At 31.4% G+C, this 23,745-nt stretch overlaps 1 protein-coding gene across 1 annotated transcript in view; it reads right to left on the minus strand.

Annotated features, from left to right (window-relative positions):
• Positions 1-21,204, minus strand: part of Unc-76 (fasciculation and elongation protein Unc-76) — a 70,810-nt gene extending 49,606 nt beyond the window's left edge. The window contains exon 1 of the mRNA XM_074124760.1: positions 20,709-21,204. Within this exon, the coding sequence (XP_073980861.1) occupies positions 20,709-21,157 (449 nt within the window). The 5' untranslated portion in view covers positions 21,158-21,204. The remainder of the gene's footprint in view (positions 1-20,708) is intronic.
• Positions 21,205-23,745: the final 2,541 nt, after the last annotated feature.

The raw sequence follows: 23,745 nt of genomic DNA on the forward strand, positions 1-23,745 counted from the left end.
TAATAACATTTGAACTATTTTAATAGGCCAATATCTTAAAATTGGCAATCATATACCAGTAATTCAGACAAAATTTATAGACAATCCCTTTGAATATCTAGAATATCTTTACAGAAATTCGATGAAACATTATGCTAAGCGAATAACTCGATGTGATAGAATTGTAACCATCAAAAATTAATGTTCTACGTATCTAAAGTGACGAGAAAACTTTTCTTAGTTGTGAATCAAAGAACATAAATTACCTGAAAGAGATAAGGAAGAATGACCTGGTTCTCTTTTTATAATTAAGTGTAAATTCTACAATTATTACAAAAATATCATTCAATTTTCTTTTTAATTTAATGAGTCATACGTATAGGCTGTACACTACTCATCTTTTTTGGTGACTGAATCATCCAAAAGAGAGAAATTACGGCCAAAATCAGTCTGTGTTTTTATTTTATTAAAGCCAAGCTTTCGATCTATAGACTAGACCTTCTTTCAAACAGTTAAAGTTATAGTTTTAAAATATGTAAATTCTAAATGCATTGTACCAAAAAAAGTAAATTCTGGCTAATTTCTCTTCGGATTTCTGTACTATCCCAGAATTGTCGTAGTCCAGAACGTTAATATAATAATCCATTTAACAGTTTTACTTTTATTTCATTTGAATAACCAAAATGTTGAATCATTGGTAGGGAACGACCATTTTTTAAAAAACTGATGGAAAGTGAAATGAAATGTGGCAAAACATAAGTAAATTTGAGAGAAAACTTTTCAGTGTTTTTGTTTTTTAATTTTGAGTGACACATTCAGTATAATCAAAACAAAAGGAAATGTCGACTTTGAATGGAGAACAAATGTTTGCAAACAGGAAAATGAAAGCGTACAGTTTCAGGTGTAAGTGATAGATACGCGAACAACTGCAGCCAACTAACAGTCCTCCCTCGACCTTGAGGGGTACACAGGAACTGTTAGACACCACCCCGCTCTGGGCACAGACAGTAACTATATTTAGGATTGTTGGCCTTTCTGTATCGGTAGCACAACAGTCGTACCGTATTTCTAGAAGATGTCTCAATGTCATGGACAATCTGTCCAGCTATAGTTATACACTCCTTCCTCGGCTAACCGCTGACTGATTTTAATTATAATCTTTTAAAATACAGCATTCCTTAGCCAAACAGTAAAAAAGAACTTCAAAGAAGTATTTTGCTTCTAATAACGTCCTAAAAAACGATCATTTTTAATAATAGTTTATGTTACCATCTCTTAAGATAGGTATGCAACATATTTTTTAACATCTGAGATAATTTCGATCAAATATATTTAAACTAAGATACAATAAATCGAAACATTATTTGTTTTACAACTTTTTCTACCCATAATTTTCCACTTGCAACATTCAAGTGAAATACGATGTTATTAAAGATATTTCCTCATATTTCACCACCAATCGCTAAAACAATATTTACTTAGAACTTCAAACTTTAATTTACTGGGAAAATCCCACTACAAAGATTTAGCCTAAACAATGTTCAACAACAAAAAAACATAAAAATACGTGCCTAAAACACCTTCTAATTGCAAGGCAATTAATTTAATTGAAAACAGAGGAAGAATGAATTCAGAAATACTCGTATTTCCAACTGCCAAATAGTGATAATGTGGCACAATTGTAAGGTCAGTATGGCTATCTAACTGGAGCAAAATTAACTATGGTGACGAATGTAACTATCTTAGAGCGATTGCATCACTGCAGTCGGACTTGTGTACATTCCTCTATTGTCCCACACGTTTCTAAAACTGCCTTAATATACAGGGTGATCCATATAAAACGCACCAATCGCTAATAACTTTTTAGGAAAGCGGAATTTTGAAAAACTAAGAGTTAAAAAAACGTAGTGTAATGTAATGGTTGTGGGTGTGTCAGGATAAACTTGTTTTTTCTTCAAATAAAAGCAAACATCACATCATTTTAATGCACCCAGTATGCAAGTCTTCTTGACCTATGATTAAGGTAAGAATATCTTGCCAGGGATGGGCTGGTGTTGGTCTAGTGGTAAAGAGCGTGGCTTTGTAAGTGGAAGATCCCCAGTTCGAATCCCGCGGGAGCAATCATTCATAATAGTTAGTACATCATAATAATTTTCTAAGTAAAATGTAGTCATACGCGGAATTCGTCCTAGGGATCTTCCACTTACAAAGCCACGCTCTTGACCACTAGACCAACACTCTGGCAAGATATTCTTACAGCAATCATAGGCCAAGAAGTCTTGCGTTCGGTATACATTAAAAAATGATGTGTTGGTTGCTTTTGTTTGCAAACAAATTTATCCATTCACCCATAACCATTACATTACACTACATTTTTTAAAAATCTTCTATTATTATTATTTTTGTTCATTGCGTCACCAATAACATTTTTTGCGGTCAGAGGACCTCTCAAAACGTGTATTTCTGGTAGAAAATTAATATTTATTTATTTATTTATTGTATTAGACATTAAGTCGTTACAATGGAATTGTGTTTACAAACAAAAACATAAAATAAAAGTACGAATCAGAACAAAGAAAGCCTTTTCCTGTTGTACAAATACATGAATTTTTCCCTAAAATTAAGAGAATTTCTATTATTATTTTCTGTTTCTTAACCTTATATTTTTGTTTATTTTATTTATATGTTAGTAGTGTATTCATTATTAGTAGTTGTGCGTTTTTTTGTTATTAAAAATATAATTTAAAAAATAAATTAATATTGAAAACCGATCACGAATAGATAAAATTGTAACTTTGATCTTAAATATCTCATCAAATATTAGGGATATCGAAACGGGATTAACGTTATTTTTCACAGTTTTTTATGTAGTTTTCATAATCATTGTCAAAACTAGTGAAACCCCAATCGGGTTTTTAGCTGTAACTCCGCTAAAAATAAAGATATAGCGTCGGGAGTGGAAAATTTGAAAACTAGACCAAAAAGAACATATAGTTTACTTTGTGGGTTTTTTCGGAATTCCGTTTTCCTAAGAAGTTATTAGCGATTGGTGCGTTTTAAATGGATCACCCTGTATGTTTTTTTGTAGTCTAACATTAAGTATAAAGTATTAGTGAATATTATATCTACTTACTTCAAGACAGAATTAATTTTAAAAGATATTTCGCCTGTGAATTCATTCGTCGTGACGTGCTTATTTTTTTCCCCCATTTCTAAATAGTACCCATCTTCAGAGATTAAATGATCTGGTTTAGATAAAATAATTTTATCTCCATTTATAAAACTACTATCCAATTAAAAAACTATTTTTAATGTTGACCCTAGTAACATTTCCAGAAGTTTACAAAGTAGAAATCAAATTTGATTTCTTAACGAAAACGGATTTTTGATTATCTTCATATGATTGATAAAGAGGAAGGTTAATTGGAGTGTCAGGTTTGAATCTTGTTTAAGGATTGCCTGAAGAAGTACTGGCCAACTTTCCTATCATTAACATGTCAGCACTGCGGATCCAACAAAGCTAACTTCAGATATTTTACTGATTTACATACAACGTGAGTTCCACCAAATATCACTTTGTGTCTCTATTCATGACTTAAGGCAGTAATACGATAAATGTCACTGCAAATATTTTTTATTTAAATAACTGTATAAAAATAATAATAAAATAAAACAATTCAACTCCTTGTTGATAATAATTACCGAACGTTTGACACATAATTTATTGACAGTGAGTAGACAATTCAGGACAATGATTGAATACTTCCTGAATGACGCAGTCTGTTCTTCTCCTGTTCAACTATTCATTTCCACATTGCCTTTCCCAGTATTCAGGGGTTTTTTCCACTTTGACATTAATATTTTATTTTCATTAACAGGTCATTGGTGACTGGTTAACGGTGCTTGTTACATACAATACTCTCGACGCACCTTGGAAAAGAAAAACAAAGATCAGCAAGCTAGAGTAGAACCTGTGACATCCTTTTTTGAAATCCAGGACATTAATATCGAACTATTTCCTTACCAGGAACATCGCAGTATTAACAAACTGGTGGAAAACAAAGTACCATTTCATCTTATTTCAATAATTGTAGTTTTTTTTTTCTTTTTTTTAAATACAATTCCTATGAATTCATGAACTCAGCCCAAAATCAATATCGGCAATTCAATTCCCATTTTCAATCCTCTATTCCAGAAATAACTTCCCTCCGGTCTTCCTTAATCTTCCATATTCTTTTATTACCATCACCAGCACAGTTCTGAGTCTTATACTACTTAACTAGTCTTTGCAATTCAAATCTATTTGATGCGACTGCTCACCAGTTACGGCTTCCAAAAAGGACGAATACTCTTGTTACAAAAATGCATCTCGTAATGTGCTGTATCTTAGCATCATAAGAATGATACAAGTGAATAGAATGTACGTAATTTCCAGTATCTGTATCAAATAATTATGATAATATCGCCTCTTGGTGGTTTTGTTTTGCCGAAACAGAAAGAAATTATACTAATCGCTTGATTTACGGTAGGCAGTGGGTAAAATCTTGAATCTTTTGAAAAGAGGGTATTAATCGATTAAACCATCTTCTAGAGCATGGTACCATAAAGCTTTACGGCAATAATAACATATACCGTCTGTTATTTTTCTAGAACCTGTTCAAAGTTATCAAATCATTGTTTAAGATTTCTAAGCAGTGAAAGTGTTATTTCTCAAGTGAAAATAATAACAGTCTAAGTAACTTATAACGGCTTAACATAATAAAAAGATCTTGCCAGAACAGTCAAGCCCACAATAAAATCAATTTTCAACATTTTAAAGCGAAAATTAAAGCACAAGTAACATGTATTCATTTCCGAACTGCACTGGGTAAGTTGGGAGTCCAACTGTGTACTCGTATTTCAGTAAAAAACAAAAACATTAAAATTCCCTGTGACTTCCCTAGCACGATAATTAAAAACCCAATGACATCCTGTTATCAAAAAACTTCCTGCCACTTCCTGTAATGCTTTTAATTTTGTTTTTAATAATAAATACGTAACGCATCATAAAATAATAAATATGTCTTCCCTATAATTAAATTTAATTTGCCCATAATCATGTTTACACATAGCGGAAGGCCATTGGCTTCTTTATTTTTGAGTTTTAAGACTATGAAAGACTACTTGTGTCTTTCACAAGGGAAAAACTTTCATATGACTTTATCTCGCTACAGTGTTAGTTTTCATGATGTTTTCAATTGTTTTGTAAAGTAAGTTTTAAGTTGTTTTTTTTCGGATGAATATCATCCAGCACTTTGGACCTAACCTTATTTTTTAAAACTACTCTCTACACCGGCGAGCCAACCCTCATCCGGTTGTATTCTGAGGATCTCCGGGATTCGAGACAATTTGATGCATATTAGACAAAGGGCAACAGAAGTTATTGATTTATGCAAATATTTGGTTTTAGCAAACCCATAGGATGATTCTAGTCTAATACTAAAATGTGGATAAACATTATACGATATATAAGATGTGACCCAGCAGAGTAATAATGCATTTCAAATGCAAATTGTCTTGCAAAGTCATTTGAGCTGGCACTGTTTTATGGTCCCTCTAGTCTTGTAAACAGCTTTACATAAATAACAACACAAAATGTTCAATGAAATGTACAACAGCAAAAAATGCATTGAAGCGTTACCATATCTTTCATCTAAACATATACGAACTTAATCTTATCTAATGATGAGATCTTAAGATCTAATCTGTGTTCATTAGATAACAATAAATATTGCTAAATTTATTTCCCTAGCTTTTGTAATGTTTAAAGAACAACTTTCTTGGTGGTTTAAACAGTTATATTTAAAATATTAAGTCTAAGAGAAAAGTTAAGATGAAAATGTAAGTTGTAATATGAGAAGAAGATTTCATAAGACGAGCCAGACCATCCCAAGGCTGACAATTCTTTCCTGACAGCTTCTCATAATCACATCTCGCTATATAATACTCTATTTACCCCTCTTACACAATACAACCAACTATTGGGTTACCTATACCATCTGACAGGTTGTATTCTTCGTCTAATAATGGAATATTAGTGGTACGCACATACAATGCAGCTTAGAAAATAAACTTTAGAAACGTTAAACTTAAGCTTCTGTCTAGACACTTCACACATTTGCTTCAGCTCAGTATTTCCTTATGTTTCACACCTATAAAACAATACTCTGGAAAGTTTCGTCTATTGATTTACTTCAATGAAGTAAACATAAAGTGTTTATTTTTGTTTTGAATAATAATTTAAAGTTAGGTAGCTGGTTACCTTGGGGAATGTTCTGGCTCGGGGCAATACAGATTGAGAGTACTTGGAGTGGAGGTAATATAGAGGGACAAGTTTATAAACCTGTCTCTAAGTGGAGGCACTGAAACGAAACTGGTAGGTTTAGAAGTAACCAGTGTGAACATTGAATGCAAGAATTAGATGTCAGACCTATGTCTTAGGAGGGTACCTCTCATGAATAATAAAATGTTAGTCCATGTTATCCATGAAAGTATAATTGGATAGTAATATTGTAAATAATTACTCTATAACAGGTAATCAATAGTATGAATGACAGAAAATCACTACATAACCATTCTGTGGTTATTGGTAATGTTATAGAACCACAATTAAACCAAACTAGAACTAAATATGTATATTCTAACGGAAATTAAATAAAATCTCTAAAGAAAGTGTAGTGAAGTTGGATGTCAACTGATGTTTGCCGCTAGAAGTTGTAAGTTTACTCCAATAAACAACGACTTCAATTAGAGCTGTCTGGGTCAGGGTGGGCGTTTTGTAAACATCCTTTAACAACCGTCTACCGCCTTCCACAGTTTCAACGTTTTTTGAAGTGTCCTTGGAATGTTTACCGCCTCTTTACTACTCCTGAGAAGATGTATTCTACATTCTTAAAGACTGACAATCTTTAGTTTCCAGCTGAGGATGAAAAAGTAGTTTTTTTTTTAAACGGTAAATCGAAGCATGTTCAACTTTTATGTTTCGCAAAATACAAGGGTAATTTTACAACGCAAGCTTCTCATATAATTTTGTTATCTTTATTTTTACCAGAGACTTTATGTATTCTATGTAAATTGTGTGGCACAAGCTTCTCTCTATTTCTTGTTATTGAAAACCAATATTGCTAAAATTCGATGAAAATTGATTAGAACTTGAAGAGAGAGTCGGGCAGAATCCAATCCAGTGATATATTGAATATATGGTAAACTAATTGAAATTTTTTTTCAACACACTGATTGTTATTGCAAGATTACTATCAACAAATTTTGCTATTCTGCGCACGTTCTTTGCAAAAGGAAGCACAGAATTTGCACATTACAGGAAGTAGTGGCTTGCTTCAATATACTTCTCTCACTGTCATTAATTTTAAAGTATAATTAATGGGTTCTCTAACTCTAGTAAAAAAAAAACAGGTATCTACAAAAATGGCAGATAAAGGGGTTATTTATTTCTTCTCAAAGATAATTTTTATGAAAGCACCTTTTTAGATAAGGCAGTTTATCTCCTTGCAATTGTTTTGTGGCGGATAATTTCTGGGCGTTTCTGCAATAAAAATTTGGTTAAAGCCATAACAGAAAAAACTTTCCATATTATTGTTATAACTTTAATAAAAAGAAACTAAATGATGGTAAAGCAAAATTGCGCTACTTTCTGACATTTGCAACTTACAAACTCAAATTTCTGGATTAGCATTACCTACTTGCACATTTTAAATTGTATAAAACTCTACAAACAAGATATCGTATAAGAAAAATCAGTGTCAATGATACTAATTTTGCACAAGTTTCTGGTTACATTGCGAATTAATAATATAATAATAACAGTTTCTCACCCAGAATTCATGAATATTTCTATGAATATCTATAACATTTCTAGGAATTTTGGTAGCAGCTTCAAGGATCTAGTAATTACTTAAAAATAAAGTTTTTTAGTATCACTTAAAGTAACACTTTTACTTGTAAGAGTACAGTTGCAAAAGACTGAATTAGATTTTTAAAAACTCTAAATTTGATAATAGGAGATAGCATAATGGAATATGTACTTAACAGGCCTAATTCAAGTAGAGGATGTAAAGGAAATATTTACTAGATTGCATTATAAAGTAGCGATCTCTAAGCATCATTCAAAACGGCTAGATGCTATCAAAAAAAGTAATTGGCAATCCAATAAATCGACTTAAAGTGACCAACTATTTGAGGAAAAGAGATTTTAAGAATCTTCACCCAATCAAAATTCACATCAAGAGAATTTTTTTTTTTTAAATTTACAAAAGGAGATTAATTTCATGAGATCGTAAATAGAAGTAAAACTTGTTTATTAATAACATTACTTAATTTAATATCAACAAAATATGAAAACTATTACTTTTTAGTAAATAAATAATGCGTGCCTTCATCTCCTAGTTTATTTATTTATCGATTATATTTATGTAAAAAACAAAATCTTCTTAAAAATGTAAACTGGGCCTTAATAATTTTAAAAACAATTTAGTTTGAAGACACAAACAATGCTTTGAAAACACATTATGCAAATGAAAGAACATCATACTGTTATCCTCAAATTATTATTATAATTAGAACTTGCATCTATCGCTGTACCTATTCCATTAAAGTTTTGATCTATTACGAAAAATCCCACAATTAGACTGGGAAAAAGAAAATTACAATTGCAGCAAATCTGTAAACCGCTAAACGCACTACCCTGTTATGTTTTTTTCTAGTTGTAAAAAAAATAAATTACTCTTGTTAATATGTGTGTGATTTTTTTACTTTTATTGTGCAATTAAAATTAGAAATGCACAAAGAAACTAGATCTGATAAATGATAGTCGTATGGACGTGGGAAATGTTACCGAAATTCAGATTTTTTTACGCTCAGTGACTACAATTAAAGGGATTGTACGATAGTGATATGTTTTCGAAACTAAGTTTCTAAATAGCGGTGGACTTTGAGGTTATGATAAATTGTCTTTCAATGTACTGATTCAAAACTCTACTTGACTTCGGTGTATGTTTTTATTCCCGTTATTATCTTGATTAAAAGAAAAAAAAAAGACATCTTTTCAAATACATTAATCATAGTCTAGAACTAGTTTAGAAATTTCTCTACTCCTTCATTCTTCTCTGTCCATGGGCATCTTGAGAGATGCAGTTCATTGATACTTGGGTAGCTGATTATTCCGTGCACATTCTAGCCAATACATTTCTGAAGCCACGGTCGGTAGATGAATCATGTTGGTACATGTTGTGGTGCTTTAAGTTTAGTAATTCGTTTTGTTGATATTTAGATGGAGTGTTAATTAAGACGTTCAAACCCACCTTGATAAGTTAATTATAACCCATGTAATAAATGTATGCCTGCGAAATAGCACCGCTATTGTTACTAGTTTTGCTGGAATTTCCTTAATTTCTATTCAGAACATTGTATTTTTATGCCAAGCCTGTATTATACACATTAGGTTGGCTAGTTTTGGATGTAGAGATTCATAAAAAAGGGAAAAGTACTAAATCTTCATCAGTTTTGCTGAAATTTCCATAATTTCTATTCAGAACATTGAATTTTTATGCCAAGCGTGTATTATACACATTAGGTTGGCTAGTTTTGGATGTAGAGAATCAGAAAAAAGGGAAAAGTACTAAATCTTCATCAGTTTTGCTGGAATTTCCATAATTTCTATTCAGAACATTGTATTTTTATGCCAAGCGTGTATTATACACATTAGGTTGGCTAGTTTTGGATGTAGAGAATCAGAAAAAAGGGAAAAGTACTAAATCTTCATCAGTTTTGCTGGAATTTCCTTAATTTCTATTCAGAACATTGTATTCTTATATCAGGCGTACATTATACACATTAGGTCGGCTAGTTTTGGATGTAGATATTCATAAAAAAGGGAAAAGTACAAATCTTCATCAGTTTTGCTGGAATTTCCTTAATTTCTATTCAGAACATTGTATTTTTATGACGAGGTGTATTATACAGGTTAGGTTAACAAAACTGATTTGGGCAGACTCGATGAAAAATAAAATTTATCTGACTTGATGATACGCGATATTATTGAGCTTAAGTTAATGCTTGTTTAGTTTTCCTTGACTAAGTTGAGAGAATTGTACAATTCTCTACTTATAAATATTCCTGAATAGAAGTAAAGTAATTTCTATTTTTTCAGGCCGGTTTTACGTCCAAATTAGGTGTCGTGGACGGAGGCGACTAGCAAACATACTTTACTGTAAATTTCTTTTAATAACCATTAAATAAAATCCAAGGCCTGGACCGGGAATCGAACCCAGTACATATTAGCTTTCCAGGTCTTTAACCGCTCGGCTACCTTGAGAAATTATAGCTCAAAATGAAATATAAAACAAGTGTGACATATGGATTTTCGTCAGTGAACAGTTTTTATGTAAAAAGTTCCTTTGAAGAATGAAAGGAAGTTAACGCAATATACAAGCGATGAGTTATAGTCTGATATGATTCACGCTAGTGCACACTACACGGTTAGATAAGAAAAATTCTAAGGAGCTGTTAGACGTAATCAGCCTTCTCTCCCATCTCTTGCCTTAAACCAGTACTTTATGCCTAGGTTAGTTTACTAAAACCGCAATGCGCTCTTCTTTCTTAGTACAAAAACTCAGTCGCGAGAAATAGTGAATCCGACCACCCTCTCTATTTTCTTCTCGTTATATTCAAAGATTCCAAAACTATTCTAGGTCAATAAATCAGTACGGGCAGTGTGCCAGACACTTCCCTCCTTCGTTCACTGTTCTAGGGCAACTTGTCCTCATTTGGATCAATTCTTTATTATTATTTTTTCTAATTTTTATTTTTAAAGAAAGATGAAAGTGAAAACACACTGCAAAACACAAATACTCTGAATAAACAAATAGCAAAATTTCTGCGTTTCTTTTTTAAATAATGTCTTCAGTTCAATTAGGTTATTTGGACAATTCAATTTAAAAATACTCAGCGTTTAAATATACTAAATTTAGTTATTTAAGGGAACAAAATCAAGCTAACAACCCCGCCCCAGAAAGGTTGTAATAATAACTTTTTATACAAGTTTGTTGTTTTAAAGAGTAAAAAAAGGTCTGCGCCAAAATATATATTCTGACTTTTTTTTAAGTCAGTGTTTTTTATGTGTATTAAATCATATTAAACCTAAAAACCAGTACAACATAAATTTAAGAATAGAAAACAGATTGTTTACTATTAAAAAATGAATGAATTCAGTAGATTCAGGACATCCTGAGGGATTAAAAGGTTAGGCTTAGACGACATTATAGAATTGGGGCCGATAATGATTTTAGTTGACATGAAAATTAAAAGATTCGATAATGATGAATATCAAATAAAACTGAAGCAAGAATATGTCTTAATAATGCACAAAACCTTTGAAGCATTTCAGAGTAAATATTTGTAGTGTCAAACTGAGAAAAAGAAATGATTCAGTATGATTCGCAGATACTGTTTCATATTCTAGTCAAAATATGTCGTGACAGATCTTAGATTTTGGGTGTGTGACAAGGACTTCCAACACTTTATTACTCACTACTCATTCATAAGTACCACCACGGTATCTGATAACTGATAAGATTGCCCTTGGTATCGTCTACAAAAAAAAAAAATAAGATACAGATACTTTTGTTTACAAGAGAAATAATCTTGAAACTTTCACTTTTTTATTCCCATTATTCGCATTTAAAACGTGAACATGGTATAAACCATGTTTGCCAATTAAATAAATGTTTCTCTCGCAAATTCCTCACAAACGAATTCGCTCTTAGGGATTCTTCTCTAATGAATTATTGTTTTATATTGAAAGAATTACAAATTTCACTTTGATATTCGCTTAAAATTTTGATGTTCGATTACTGACTGCCTCATTAAACAAAATGGAGTGAATAAAACAACTTTTTTCTGTTTCATTTTCTATTTGTTTTCATAAAAGAAGCAATGGGGATCACTTTGCAATTGAATGATAAGATAAAGTAACTATAAAAGAACTCAAAAGTTAATGAAAAAAGAAGTGAGAACAAGGCAGGCATTTTAAAAATAATCTTTGTTTTATCGTAAACATTTTACAATTCGGAAACAACAACCTCGTACACAAATTTAACATAAAATGAAATATTATTTTAAAGATTTTGGAAGAAAGATAATTATATTTAACAGATTGCTCCCTCGATCTCTGACGTTGTAGCAAAAGAATTTACAAGACTGCACCACTATAAAGATTCTAACACTAAGAATAACCTTAAATCTGATCTTTCATTTTAAATGATTGAATCGCCGAATAAAATCGTTTATAAGTCAACCAAATGATCAAAATTTCATTTTTTTAATGTTGCTAAAGTTCCTGTATAAATCTGTAGTTTATATTATGATAAAACAGAATGCTTTTTGGTTTTATTGTCTAGAAAAATACTATTTTTGGGGGGAACTGTTCCCCATATAAATGCTGTCATTTTTAAATCAGACATTATCCCAATAAAATTAATTAGCAATCTTTTGTTCTACTAACAAAAACACCAAAATCAGTAATTTTTGAGATACCTAAATATACTGAAACTGTCGTTAAGTCTATAGTTCAAGATAATATCGCTGTTTTTATCCGTCATAGGTTGAATATTAATCGAATTACGATACGATTAATATTCGTTCTACGACGGACGTTTCAGACTTTCATCTAAGTTTGATTAACCAGTAGTGAGTAGAAAATTCGACTTAAACAATGTTTCCGTCTCCAACTAGTTGGTCTAGAAGTGCAGTAAGCAAGTGTTGTGTGAAACGGAAATATAGTTGAAGTCAAATTCTCTACAACGAACTGATAAATCAAACTCTGATGAAAATCCGAAACCGGTTTAGGGGTATAAAAAAATTACCTTAGGACATATCTCGCTCCAGCCAATAGCGGCCAAACAAGAAGTCTCCAGTTTGCAGCGCATATCTCTAGTTATTTTATGGGTGAATCGATCATCTCATCACCCGAAATTTAAACTATCACAAACTGGCCATCATTAACTTAGATAATTACTTAAGTTAGTAAAAAATTGATTTACTTTATACATTTTTAACATTCACAGATTTGTGAAAAGACTTAATCAATAAACTTATTTACAATATCTTTATAAAACCCACTGAGTTGAATCAATCCATGTGTCTACGGAAGTAAAGTTTAAGATTATCCGAGCAAACAACCTCCAGAGTATTCAGTTCTTTCAACTCAGAAAACTCAGAAAAATACCAAATATTCTTACCTTAAGCAAAGAAATCTAACTTTAAACTGAAATCAAAAAATTCTTTTCTTCCAACTTCATTCAAAAAATGTCCCTTATTCACAAACCAAAAAACCTTCCATAAGTTATGAACTTCCACTCGTACTTTTAACCAATATTTCCAAACACTTTATTAACATTTTTTCCAGTACTGAGGGGCATCTTTTAATGTTTCTCATGACTTGACTCAGAGAAATCTATGAGTTGAGCTTATCTATAAGCTGCTGTAATTACAGAATAGAATTTATGATACTATGAGATGTAGATAGCCACATTTCAGATACAAATTTTAAATCTAAAAACCTCATTAACAATTTCCATCTCAAATTGCATGCTACTCGTTTATCAGGTTGTAAACATCCCAAATGAGGAAAAAAATTGACAATTAGAATTGCAGTTATAGAAAAGAGAGGGTTTATGGCATTTTAAGTGTTTCAAAATCGCCCATCTTCGGCATTTCAGCTGTGCGACAATGATCAACTCATTATAAACTAGCTAGGTATAAAATTCAAATTTAAAGGCAAAAATCTGAGTTGATCAAATCAAATACACAAATATTTTATTATCTTTACAACTGCAAGCAAGCATTTAATTTATTTCTTAATTTAAAATGTCTAATAAAGGTTTAGAATTCTAGAATTATTTGAAAATTTAAGAAACATTACCACATGAAATGGAAATTGAAGATTAAATGATTTAAAACGACTTCTTTAAGAAATGAGAATAAATTAGTCTGCCTTTTGTTGAATCTAGTTCAGAAGTGTCCGATTACCGACGTTGAGAAATTCTGCATTGCAGTATTCACACGTTCCTTACTGTTTATTTTACAGGTCTGACTAATTTAAACCACAAATCTGTAATATTGTCATATAAAAATTAATTTAACCAATTGTTCGTTGGTGTTATTTTTTTCTGAATGCTGTCTACACTTTGCAATAATCCTGTGAACACTTAGTAAAGTATTGCCTATGTTATCAGGAAGGTTTTGCGTCTAACTATCAAATTAGAGGAGCCGAGTTGAGAGAAACGAGATACGCAAATCTAAGATATATTGTCATAACAGGTTCAAGATCCCAGTCTAGGCTTTGGCTTTTATAAAATGATTAATTAGAAAAATTTATAGTAAATTATGTTTGCCTCCTTCCAAAAATATAATAATCAAAGCTAACCCCTCTGTATTGAATCGGTGCATAGTATCTTGGACATGATTTCTCCATTTGAATATGTGATTTGGGTAACTAGGAGGTGAGTGATCGTAAGGCAAATTTTTAAACTCTTTAGACGTATTTAAACACACATTGGTCCACAAAACTAAAATATCATGGAAATTTAAAACAATAATAATCGCTTCAAACTTATTTTATCTCAAAATTTCATTGTGATGCCCTATTCTTATATAGAAATATTTACTTCGGGACACTAGGACATGCAGAAAGCATGATTAAGTTAGTGGATGATAGAGCGCAGCATGAATCCTCAGGAATATCGATTGGGGGCGAGCTACGCTGCAGAACCATTCCCCCACAATATCAAACACCCATATACCTCTATCTGTCTACCTGCAACCAAACAACACTTACATTTATATAAACATAAACTTTGCCGAGATTTCTAGATTTCGTTTATCTTATATCAACGCGATATTTTTTTTTGCAATACATCTGTAAAGTAATTAAAGAATTCCGCCAAAGAGATGGGTCATTATGGGTGTTAAAATAAAAATGGTTACAACCTTCAACAAGTAGACATCTTACGTTTACTTTATTGAAATATGGGAGTTTTCTTTTTACTACTTTGGAAATGGGCTAGATTTGCAGCAAACTCTAAAGAAAATAAGCTTTTTACATTATTTATCTCACTAGATATAGTGGCCATTGATACCAAGATGTTTACATTAATAATAACCAAAATCGCAAATTAGAAAAACAATGATTAATTTAAGATAAAACTTTTGTTTTTTTTCTGTTGCCTTAGAAGACAATTCAACCAACTGTTCTCATCAATGAAATTATTTTTCCTATAATAATAAGGAAGTCAGGGTTTCAAATCAATGATTAACACGAGTTTCACTTTTTTTGGAGTTAAAACAATTTATTATAAATAAGTTGCCAAATTTTCTTCATTTAATCAATTTTCAGTTACACTCAACAGTAAACCTTGATAGTTCATTGACAGATTCTCAACAAACAATAACTATATTGAGGTGAATCTTGCCCGTCAATATCCCGAATAAAAAAATTAAGCCTCTAAATAATATAGCAATATAACACCGGCTTGAAATTCCAACTTAAAAAAAAAGGGTTTACCAACTATCGATCAGGTTTATGCAAGAAGGCGGCAAGGAGCTGAAATATTTTACTATAAATTTTTGATATTAAAAGTAAATCTACATTTCTGATTTGCTAACAGATAACGGACAAATAGAGACAGAGTGAGAAGAGTAAGAACTGCAAGTCAAACCAATCCTAACATTTTTCGATATTTAAGGGAACGTCAAGACAAGTTACTAGTGTAAAATTCATCATCGACAATTTGAAACAAATAATTCAACCTCAAAAATTTAAAACAAACACAAAGTATTCTTGTAACAGTAATTAAATTAATATTTCTTCTCTAACCACATAATAATGACAATATTGTTCAATAAAAGTACGGACTTAAGTTGTACTTTAATAGTTAACTAGCGACAAAAAGTACAATGTACTTAATTATCGTAATTATAAACACTTCGTTAACCTTTGGGTAACAGTTACTTCATTTAATGATTTCTACATCAAATGATTTTCTTCAAAAGTATTTTATTCAATTTAAAATACAAAAAAACATTTATTGCAATAGATAACAGACAGAAAAAAAATACTTGCAGACAGTAAGGTAGCACTAAAACGCTGTACATAGCGAATTATATTTTATTGCTTGCTAGTTACAGAACAAAAATAATAAAATATGCGTTATCATCGCTTTTAAAGCAAAGAGCTTGGAGGACAATTTCCTCTTTTAATAGTTCTTTCTCAGAAATGTTTGATTTTAACCGGAAGTTTGCTTTTTTAAAGAAAAAAAAGGTAAATTTTATACTTTTACCTAAGTTCTTGTTTCAATGTTTTTTATATGATTTTAGTCTGTTGACATATCTACAAAAAATAATAATAATAGTAATAATGTGGCATGTTGAACTTTAAAAATTAAAACTTCTAAATTACAAACCTAAATACACAATTAGCCAGAATCAAATGTTTCAAAAGAAGAAAATGAATCAAATCCAGCATACCTAGGTTCAAGATTTGTGCTTAACCATCTGGTGTGAATGATTTCTCACAACCTACATATTCTCCAATTATAGCAATAATTCTGACGAACTTGGTAGGAACTAGCTGCTCCTTTTTCATGACCAAAAATACTTCCTACATTCCAATTCTGGTTTATGTCCTGAAAAGGTAGCACAGACTAGTTTTTAGAGTTAAGTTTTCTATTCTTGAAAGTCTGCTACCTAAATTTGAGCTTTTTGAGTTGCTCCATAGAGATAGCTGGGGTGAAACTACATGAATTTAGCAAACACTAGTTCATTTTGTAACTACAGTCATTGTACGCACAGATTTTAACTTTTTAAAAACACACTTATTCTGTAAACCAACAATGGCTTTTTGGGGAGCCTAACTTTTACAATCTACAATCCCTAAAATGTTCAATATGAGAATTCTTTATAGCGCATTTAAAGTTATTTTCAACGAATGATTTGTTAGTCCACCCTTTTGTGAACTATCTTTGTGCAGTAACTCAAGATTATAAAGATAGATAAGCTTCAAAACTATTCAATGACTCAAAATGAAGAAAGCAGGGAATTTTTGAACGACATCATTAATTATTTTTTTGTAGCTAATAATGTTCATTTGGATTATTAAGTTTGAAACCAGTCCTTGAATCAGTCTTTGGAAGAGCAAACTAAAAAGTCAGTTCCACAATCGTGTGTATTTCTGTTGAAAACAGAGAGTACTAAAATTTGTTAGGACAATAGAATAGATGAGGATAATATTTCTCACAAAAATCAGTAACTAAATACCTAACTTGTCAAGTTCTATTATAATAATAACGGGCTGTGGTTATTTTTATTTTTTTTTTATATTACATATATTCTGGCACGCCAACGTGACGACCACATGGCCCTTCTAAAGTAATAAATTTATATCTTCTGTGGTTAGTCGACACTCATATATCTGAAGAAACTTCTATACTTTAGCTGTTATTGTGAAGAGTTTTCAGAATGGGACATAAATTATATGAAAATCATGAAATTATGTTCAATCTCCTACGGTTTTACGAGTATTTTATTTTTCTCTAAATTAAGTAAGTTATTGTTATCGTTTAATAGTTAAATGAATCTATAACTTTGGCTACTGGAGTATTAACAACAATTTGCAGGGAAATTTGTAAGCAATAGATGGCGTCGAATTAATAATAAATCAAAAAATCAATTTTGTATGAATCAAATAACAAAATCAATTTCGGATTTCAAGAACTAAAAAACGATTAATGGTTGTTCCCATGAAGGAGACTCTCAAAGATAGCCTTATCTCGCCCGTCTTCCTTTTATTTTTATAGTAAGGATTCCAAATTTTGCCAAATAATAACAACTATAATAACACATTGTAAAATAAAAGTATATATTATAATCTAAACCTTTAACAAACGGATATTTTTACATAGACCATAATACGGAAAAAAGTAAATGGTCACCTTCTTGTTTAATTACATGCAGATATTATAAACTACGAACTAAAACAACAACTACCTTCAGTATTTGTAATATTGAATTACAACCTTCATTTTATCTAGCCGTGGTTACTATAAAGCAAATATTTCTCAATGCCCAACTTAAAACAGGGAAATCTACCTGTTTTTTAGCCAAAATTTTCGTAAGTTGTTCTTTGAATTTAAAAAGTTTACAATTTACAATGTTTTTAGTTAATTTGAACATCAAAATACAATGAAAAATGTCTATAAATGTCCATTGCCCTGCTAATACTTCCAATAGTTTGATATGTCAATATTAACCACTTTAAATCTTATAAAGATTTTGCTTATATTCCCAAAATTGAGTACGTATAATGGAACTTTACTTTTCAATAACAATTTTCGTAATTATTTTCAAATATTGGACAAAAATTATCAAAGAAACCCAGTAAATAAATCATAAGACATTAATTAATAACATTCAGAACGTAATCCACGTGAATCCATGTGTAAAGAAAAATAAAGAATAATTATTAAAGTATACAGAAATTCCTTTTATAAATAAAGAGGCACAAGAAGAGATCACACACAAGCGAACCTTATAAAAAATACTTCTGGCAACTCAATTACGAATATAAAGAAAAATTCTCTCTTATCAAAAGAAGTAGTAATACTTACTCAAAAATAAAAATCATCTATTAGATTTGGATAATATTTAATTAAGTAAGTAGTTTTGGTACAATGAAGACGTAAACTTAGGAGGAGACACTAAAACCGAATTAAGTACTGAAAGATGGTTAAGAACAGTTTTACTGTCTTACAGAAACAACCTTTATATGAATATGGATGAATGTAGTGGTAAAGTGAATTGGTAAAAAAAAAAAGATTTCTCATACTCGTTTCCAGACATTACTTCTTTTTTATGAAAGAAGACAGCGCTAAGGGATTGTAATGGATAACAGACATTATTTCTTACTGCTGAATAGTAAAGGGAAGAACGTGTTTCTAATTAGGAAAGTACCTAAAGTTGGGCAACAGTTTTAATATCTTGTGGTCTGGCTGATATAGAGCACTTAGTATAGTGTTTGGAAGAAATGTCTTTTTTTATATTCTGTTACTTACATGTAACAGTGACAAGGCTTATGTTTTCATTTAAATTAAATCCGAAAAATCACATTAAAAAAAACTCTGGCTCTTAGAACAATTTTCTTGTTAGTAAATTACAGATATTTTCTTCAACTCCAAAGTTGTAAAACCGTACATTACACTGAAATTACACTTTACAGACAGCCAACTCCCCTCATTCCACCCCAAAATCCAAACTATTTTTCCTACAAAAATGATTAAAAATAATAAGTTTTAGAGCTAAAGTCTATTTAATGAAGATGCGAAAGTAGTAAGAGTAATTTTCGTGGAAATCTTCAAAAGGTAAAAATTAGTGGCGCTTCCGAATGACAGTTCTTTAAACTTGTCATTTGGGTGATATAATTACCCTAAACAATATGAATATAAATAAAAGTACAGTACATTGTACTTAAATAGTTCTTTCGAGGAGAATATGACCATCCCTTCCCTCAGTAGTGTCCTTCATCAAACGTTCCTGGACAATTGTTTCAATAAAAAATGTATATTTACCTACAAGATTAAAGTAAACCATATGATCCATAAAATATAAAGAAAATAAAAAGAAGAAAAGAGATAAAACAGGTCTAATACTGAAATATTTTTCTGTCTGAGATCATGGCAATAATACTACTCTGATAACACCAGCGTAACCGTATCTTCTCTTCAGATACACCAGAAATCTATAGTACGCAACGTTCAGTAACTCAGGTAACATTCATTCTTTAAACTGGAATTTTGAAAATACAGTATATAAAATGTAGGTATAAATTTATAAAAATCACTTCAAAATTATACTAACGATGTAGATACACTATATAATTTGGTGTAGAAGCTATGATTAATAAAAAATCTTAAGATAATTTTGGAGAAATTTGCCTCAAACTAGAAGGATTTCTGTTTTAAACAAATCTTTATTATTATTTCCTTGGCTAAGGCTGAACAAAACATCTTTGAACTTCAAAAATTTTAGTTCTACTGACTGCATAAATACACAATACACATAGATAACGATTGAGTTTTAGGACCCAAAGAACCCCAAACATGTGTATCTAGTGTAAAAAGAACTTCGAAACTCTTTTAACAATATACTAAGAGTAATGGATAATATTTTTGAAAACAAAATGCAGAAAAATTATCTCAATATTTGTATGTTAATAAAAGATTGATTTAAGCTTATTCAAATATTGCAGTGTTTTGTAAGGGTGATAAGAGGTAACGCCACTAGCCATCACCTTCAAGCGTGGCTTTAGAACCACATCAAGGCTTTCTCAATGCCACAGAGCTTGGCTAAACTTCGTTTTTCTTTATGTCAAAGTTTGAATACTCTTAAGTATTCTATCTTAAAAGTTAGGCCAGATATTTCCGCAAACACTATTGGTAAATAAAGGTACCAAACATTAAGGTAAAATTTAATCAGTGAATAATCAATATATACTTATGACCTTTTGAATCTAAGTTCAATAAACTTAACAACTAAAAGGGATTCTTGCAACTAATCAAATCGTAAACCTTTTTTTTAAACTACTTGATAAATTTTAAAAATAAAAATAATTGAAGAAAACTTACTGGCATTCATTCATGATTTCCTCCTGCGAACGTACTTGTACAGGCGCCAATTTCTCCACAGACTCATCGTAATTGCAGAAACACCTAGTGATCTTATCATCAAACGTATTAACAAGATCTTCCAAACTTCCAGAGAATGTTTCAGTAAAATTATCAGCATCAGCATTGTTTGTAGTATCCACTGAGCATAGACACTGTTTCAATAGCGTATTTGGTGAATTATCAATTTCTTGTTGATTACAATTTTTTAAATTATTTAAATTAACATCTTCTTGATCTGGTTGTTGTAATTGTTGACTAGGTAAATGATTTTGTTGTGTCTGTGCAATTGTTATTGTTTGTTCACCTGGTTTAACTACCTCAGCAGGACCCCAATCTTCAGCCTCTTCCAATTTGGCCAGCGGAGCCTCGAACTCTAGTTCTGCCATTTTGGCTGTGGTGTCCCGCATGTTGTTTAAGCCGACTCTAGGCTGAGACTGCGCTGCTGGCCCGTTCGATTCTTCTCCCCCACTATGACAACTTACAACCAAGCCCCACTTCTCTCTGAAACACGAATGCCCTTATCGATCGTACCACTGGCTACACTATTCTCACCCATACAAATCGGTATAACGCTAAAATCCTGGCTAGCAGTTCCTCGAAGATATTTCCTTCCCTCTAAGCGAAGCAAAATTATTTGCCATTTTCTAAATAATAATGTAAGAGTAATTTGTGTGCAATACATTTCCTTTTTATGTGAATTCCCTCTTAATACAGGATGTCAGACTATTGTCCAACAATCAGAGGAGTTGTTTATAAAAATCAAAACGTGAAGGAATTGGCTAAGTGGTTAGCGAACAGGATTCCCAGGTGGAACTGCCGGCAAATTTTCTCTTCTAGAAGCTTTAAATTAAATAATGAGCTGTAAATTGTTCTGAGGTGGACAGTGCTGTCTGTTACGAGAGAACAATGGCACGAGAACAGTAGTACACAGATAAATAAGATGCCAATGACCGCCATTGTTGATGCGTCTTAAATTTGGAAAAAATGTAAAGAAAGGATTAGCCCACTGGGGAGTCTCAGATTCTAATATAAGCTTTAGGCTTTCTTTTCCTTAGATCCTCTACAACTCAATGTCATAAGATGACCTTGTCTTTAAGGAACTATTTGGAGACCGGCAGGACCAGAAAGGCTTCGGACGCCCATGACTTTAAATTATGATGCACCTTAAAAATAATTAAATTTAATCAATTAAATTGAATTAAGAAATTTATGTCTGAAATGGCTCATTAGAGTAGAGATGTCTGCCATCCTCCACCCAATAGCTCAGCCTGTCATGAATTTTTCATAACTAATGTTTCGAATAAAAATTACATTTTTATCTATATTTAATATAGTAACAAGTTTAAAGATAATCGTTCTTGAAAAAAAATCAAATCGTAAAGATGATTGGATAATTCTTGTATTCTTAATTCTAAATTCTTTGCTTCTTAATCAAATTAGATTTAAAACAATATTGTTAGCGATAAGAGAATAACCATCACTTGCATTGCTGGCTTTCAAAAGCACAAATTAATGCCACTATTAGAAACCAACCGGACAAGAACCTGAACGATATTTTAATCTATTAAGAACTTTGTCTGACATTTAACATGGTATTTTGTTAGTTCGACATTTTCTATTGTAAAAGAAGGTCATTCGTTGAAGGGAACTGCTAAGTTTCATTTCATTAGCCTAAAACATGTGTACTGCGCACTATAATTAAAGCATTTATCACACCAGAGATCATTTCTGAATATACTCAGGTTATTGTTATTATTATCTACAGAAATATTTTCATCAATCATACCCTTTAGATCTGCTCTTTGTATTTATAGTGTTTTATATTTTCTGAAAATTGTGTTTGTTTGGGAAATACTCCTTCAGTGCCTGAAAGGTGTTTTCCTGCGGTTATTCTAGCCTTTTAACAAATTCATTCTTAATATTTCCATGTAAGAAGTGTTTTTAAAGGTCCAATTAGTGAGATCTATCGGCAAACTGGAGCACATTATCATGTTTTTGTTCCCTAACAAAAGTCAAACAAATAAAGTAGTCGAACTGTCCAAAAAAGTTCAAAAAATCTTTAATTGCCGTTTCCAAGTAGATTGCTAACTATTGAATCATAAAGTATTTTCCGTTTTGTTCATTTCAATCAATCCTGGCGCTCGTAATAGAAAGATTCAAGCTTATGCTACCAAAATTATTAAATTTATTGTATTTATTCAAAAAATAATACAAACTTACATTTTTTGCAATTTTTATTTGTTAGTGAGGATAAAGTTATTTCACACTATAAAGCAGTGACCTCATCCACACTAACACAAACACTTACTACTGTAACTATTGTCCTAAAAACTTCTTCAGCCCATCAACTACATACTACACTGATACCTTTAAAAGTTTAGGACTTAAGTTGAAGGATCTATATGTTTAACAAATGTTCAATTGTGTTAGGTACGATATCAGAAAACCATAAGATTGTTGTAAACGAGACTTTTTATTTCTGAGTTTTTGGAGCAATATCTTGCATGGCTCAGTCATTTATCGAATAGCAAATTGGTGCAAGACGAGCTGCTGCCTTAAGGAATGAGCGGTGCCCACATTAAGTGATAGCGCTTTACGAAAAGAATGTGAGGAAATGGTTAAGTGTGGAGTTATAGCTATTAAACTAATAGCCAAGTTACAAGTCAAGCAGAAGGTAACACCCTTCATTTCCTTGGCAGAGTTTTCGTGGTATCACATAAGGAGGTAGTCTGGGATGTCGTAGAGAAAGAGGGTCTCTCGGCGGTGTTATCTTGGCAATCTCCACTTTTACTTTGATAATCTGCCATCGGCACCCGTTGAAGCATTTTGACTGAAGAGTTTACTCAGGGCCAGCATGTGATGTACGATCCAATATCATTATGATAGTTCCCAAGGCCGCCACGGATAAATGTCCAGAACCAAGATGTGTGCCTAAGCTGTCCCAAACTATCTAGAAATTTTTACTGGAAATAATAGAGGGAGAAAATAATTGCTT

The sequence above is a fragment of the Rhodnius prolixus genome, unplaced genomic scaffold, assembly GCF_049639745.1.
Source record: "Rhodnius prolixus isolate KJV_2025 unplaced genomic scaffold, Rpr scaffold_3, whole genome shotgun sequence".
NCBI lineage: Eukaryota > Metazoa > Arthropoda > Insecta > Hemiptera > Reduviidae > Rhodnius > Rhodnius prolixus.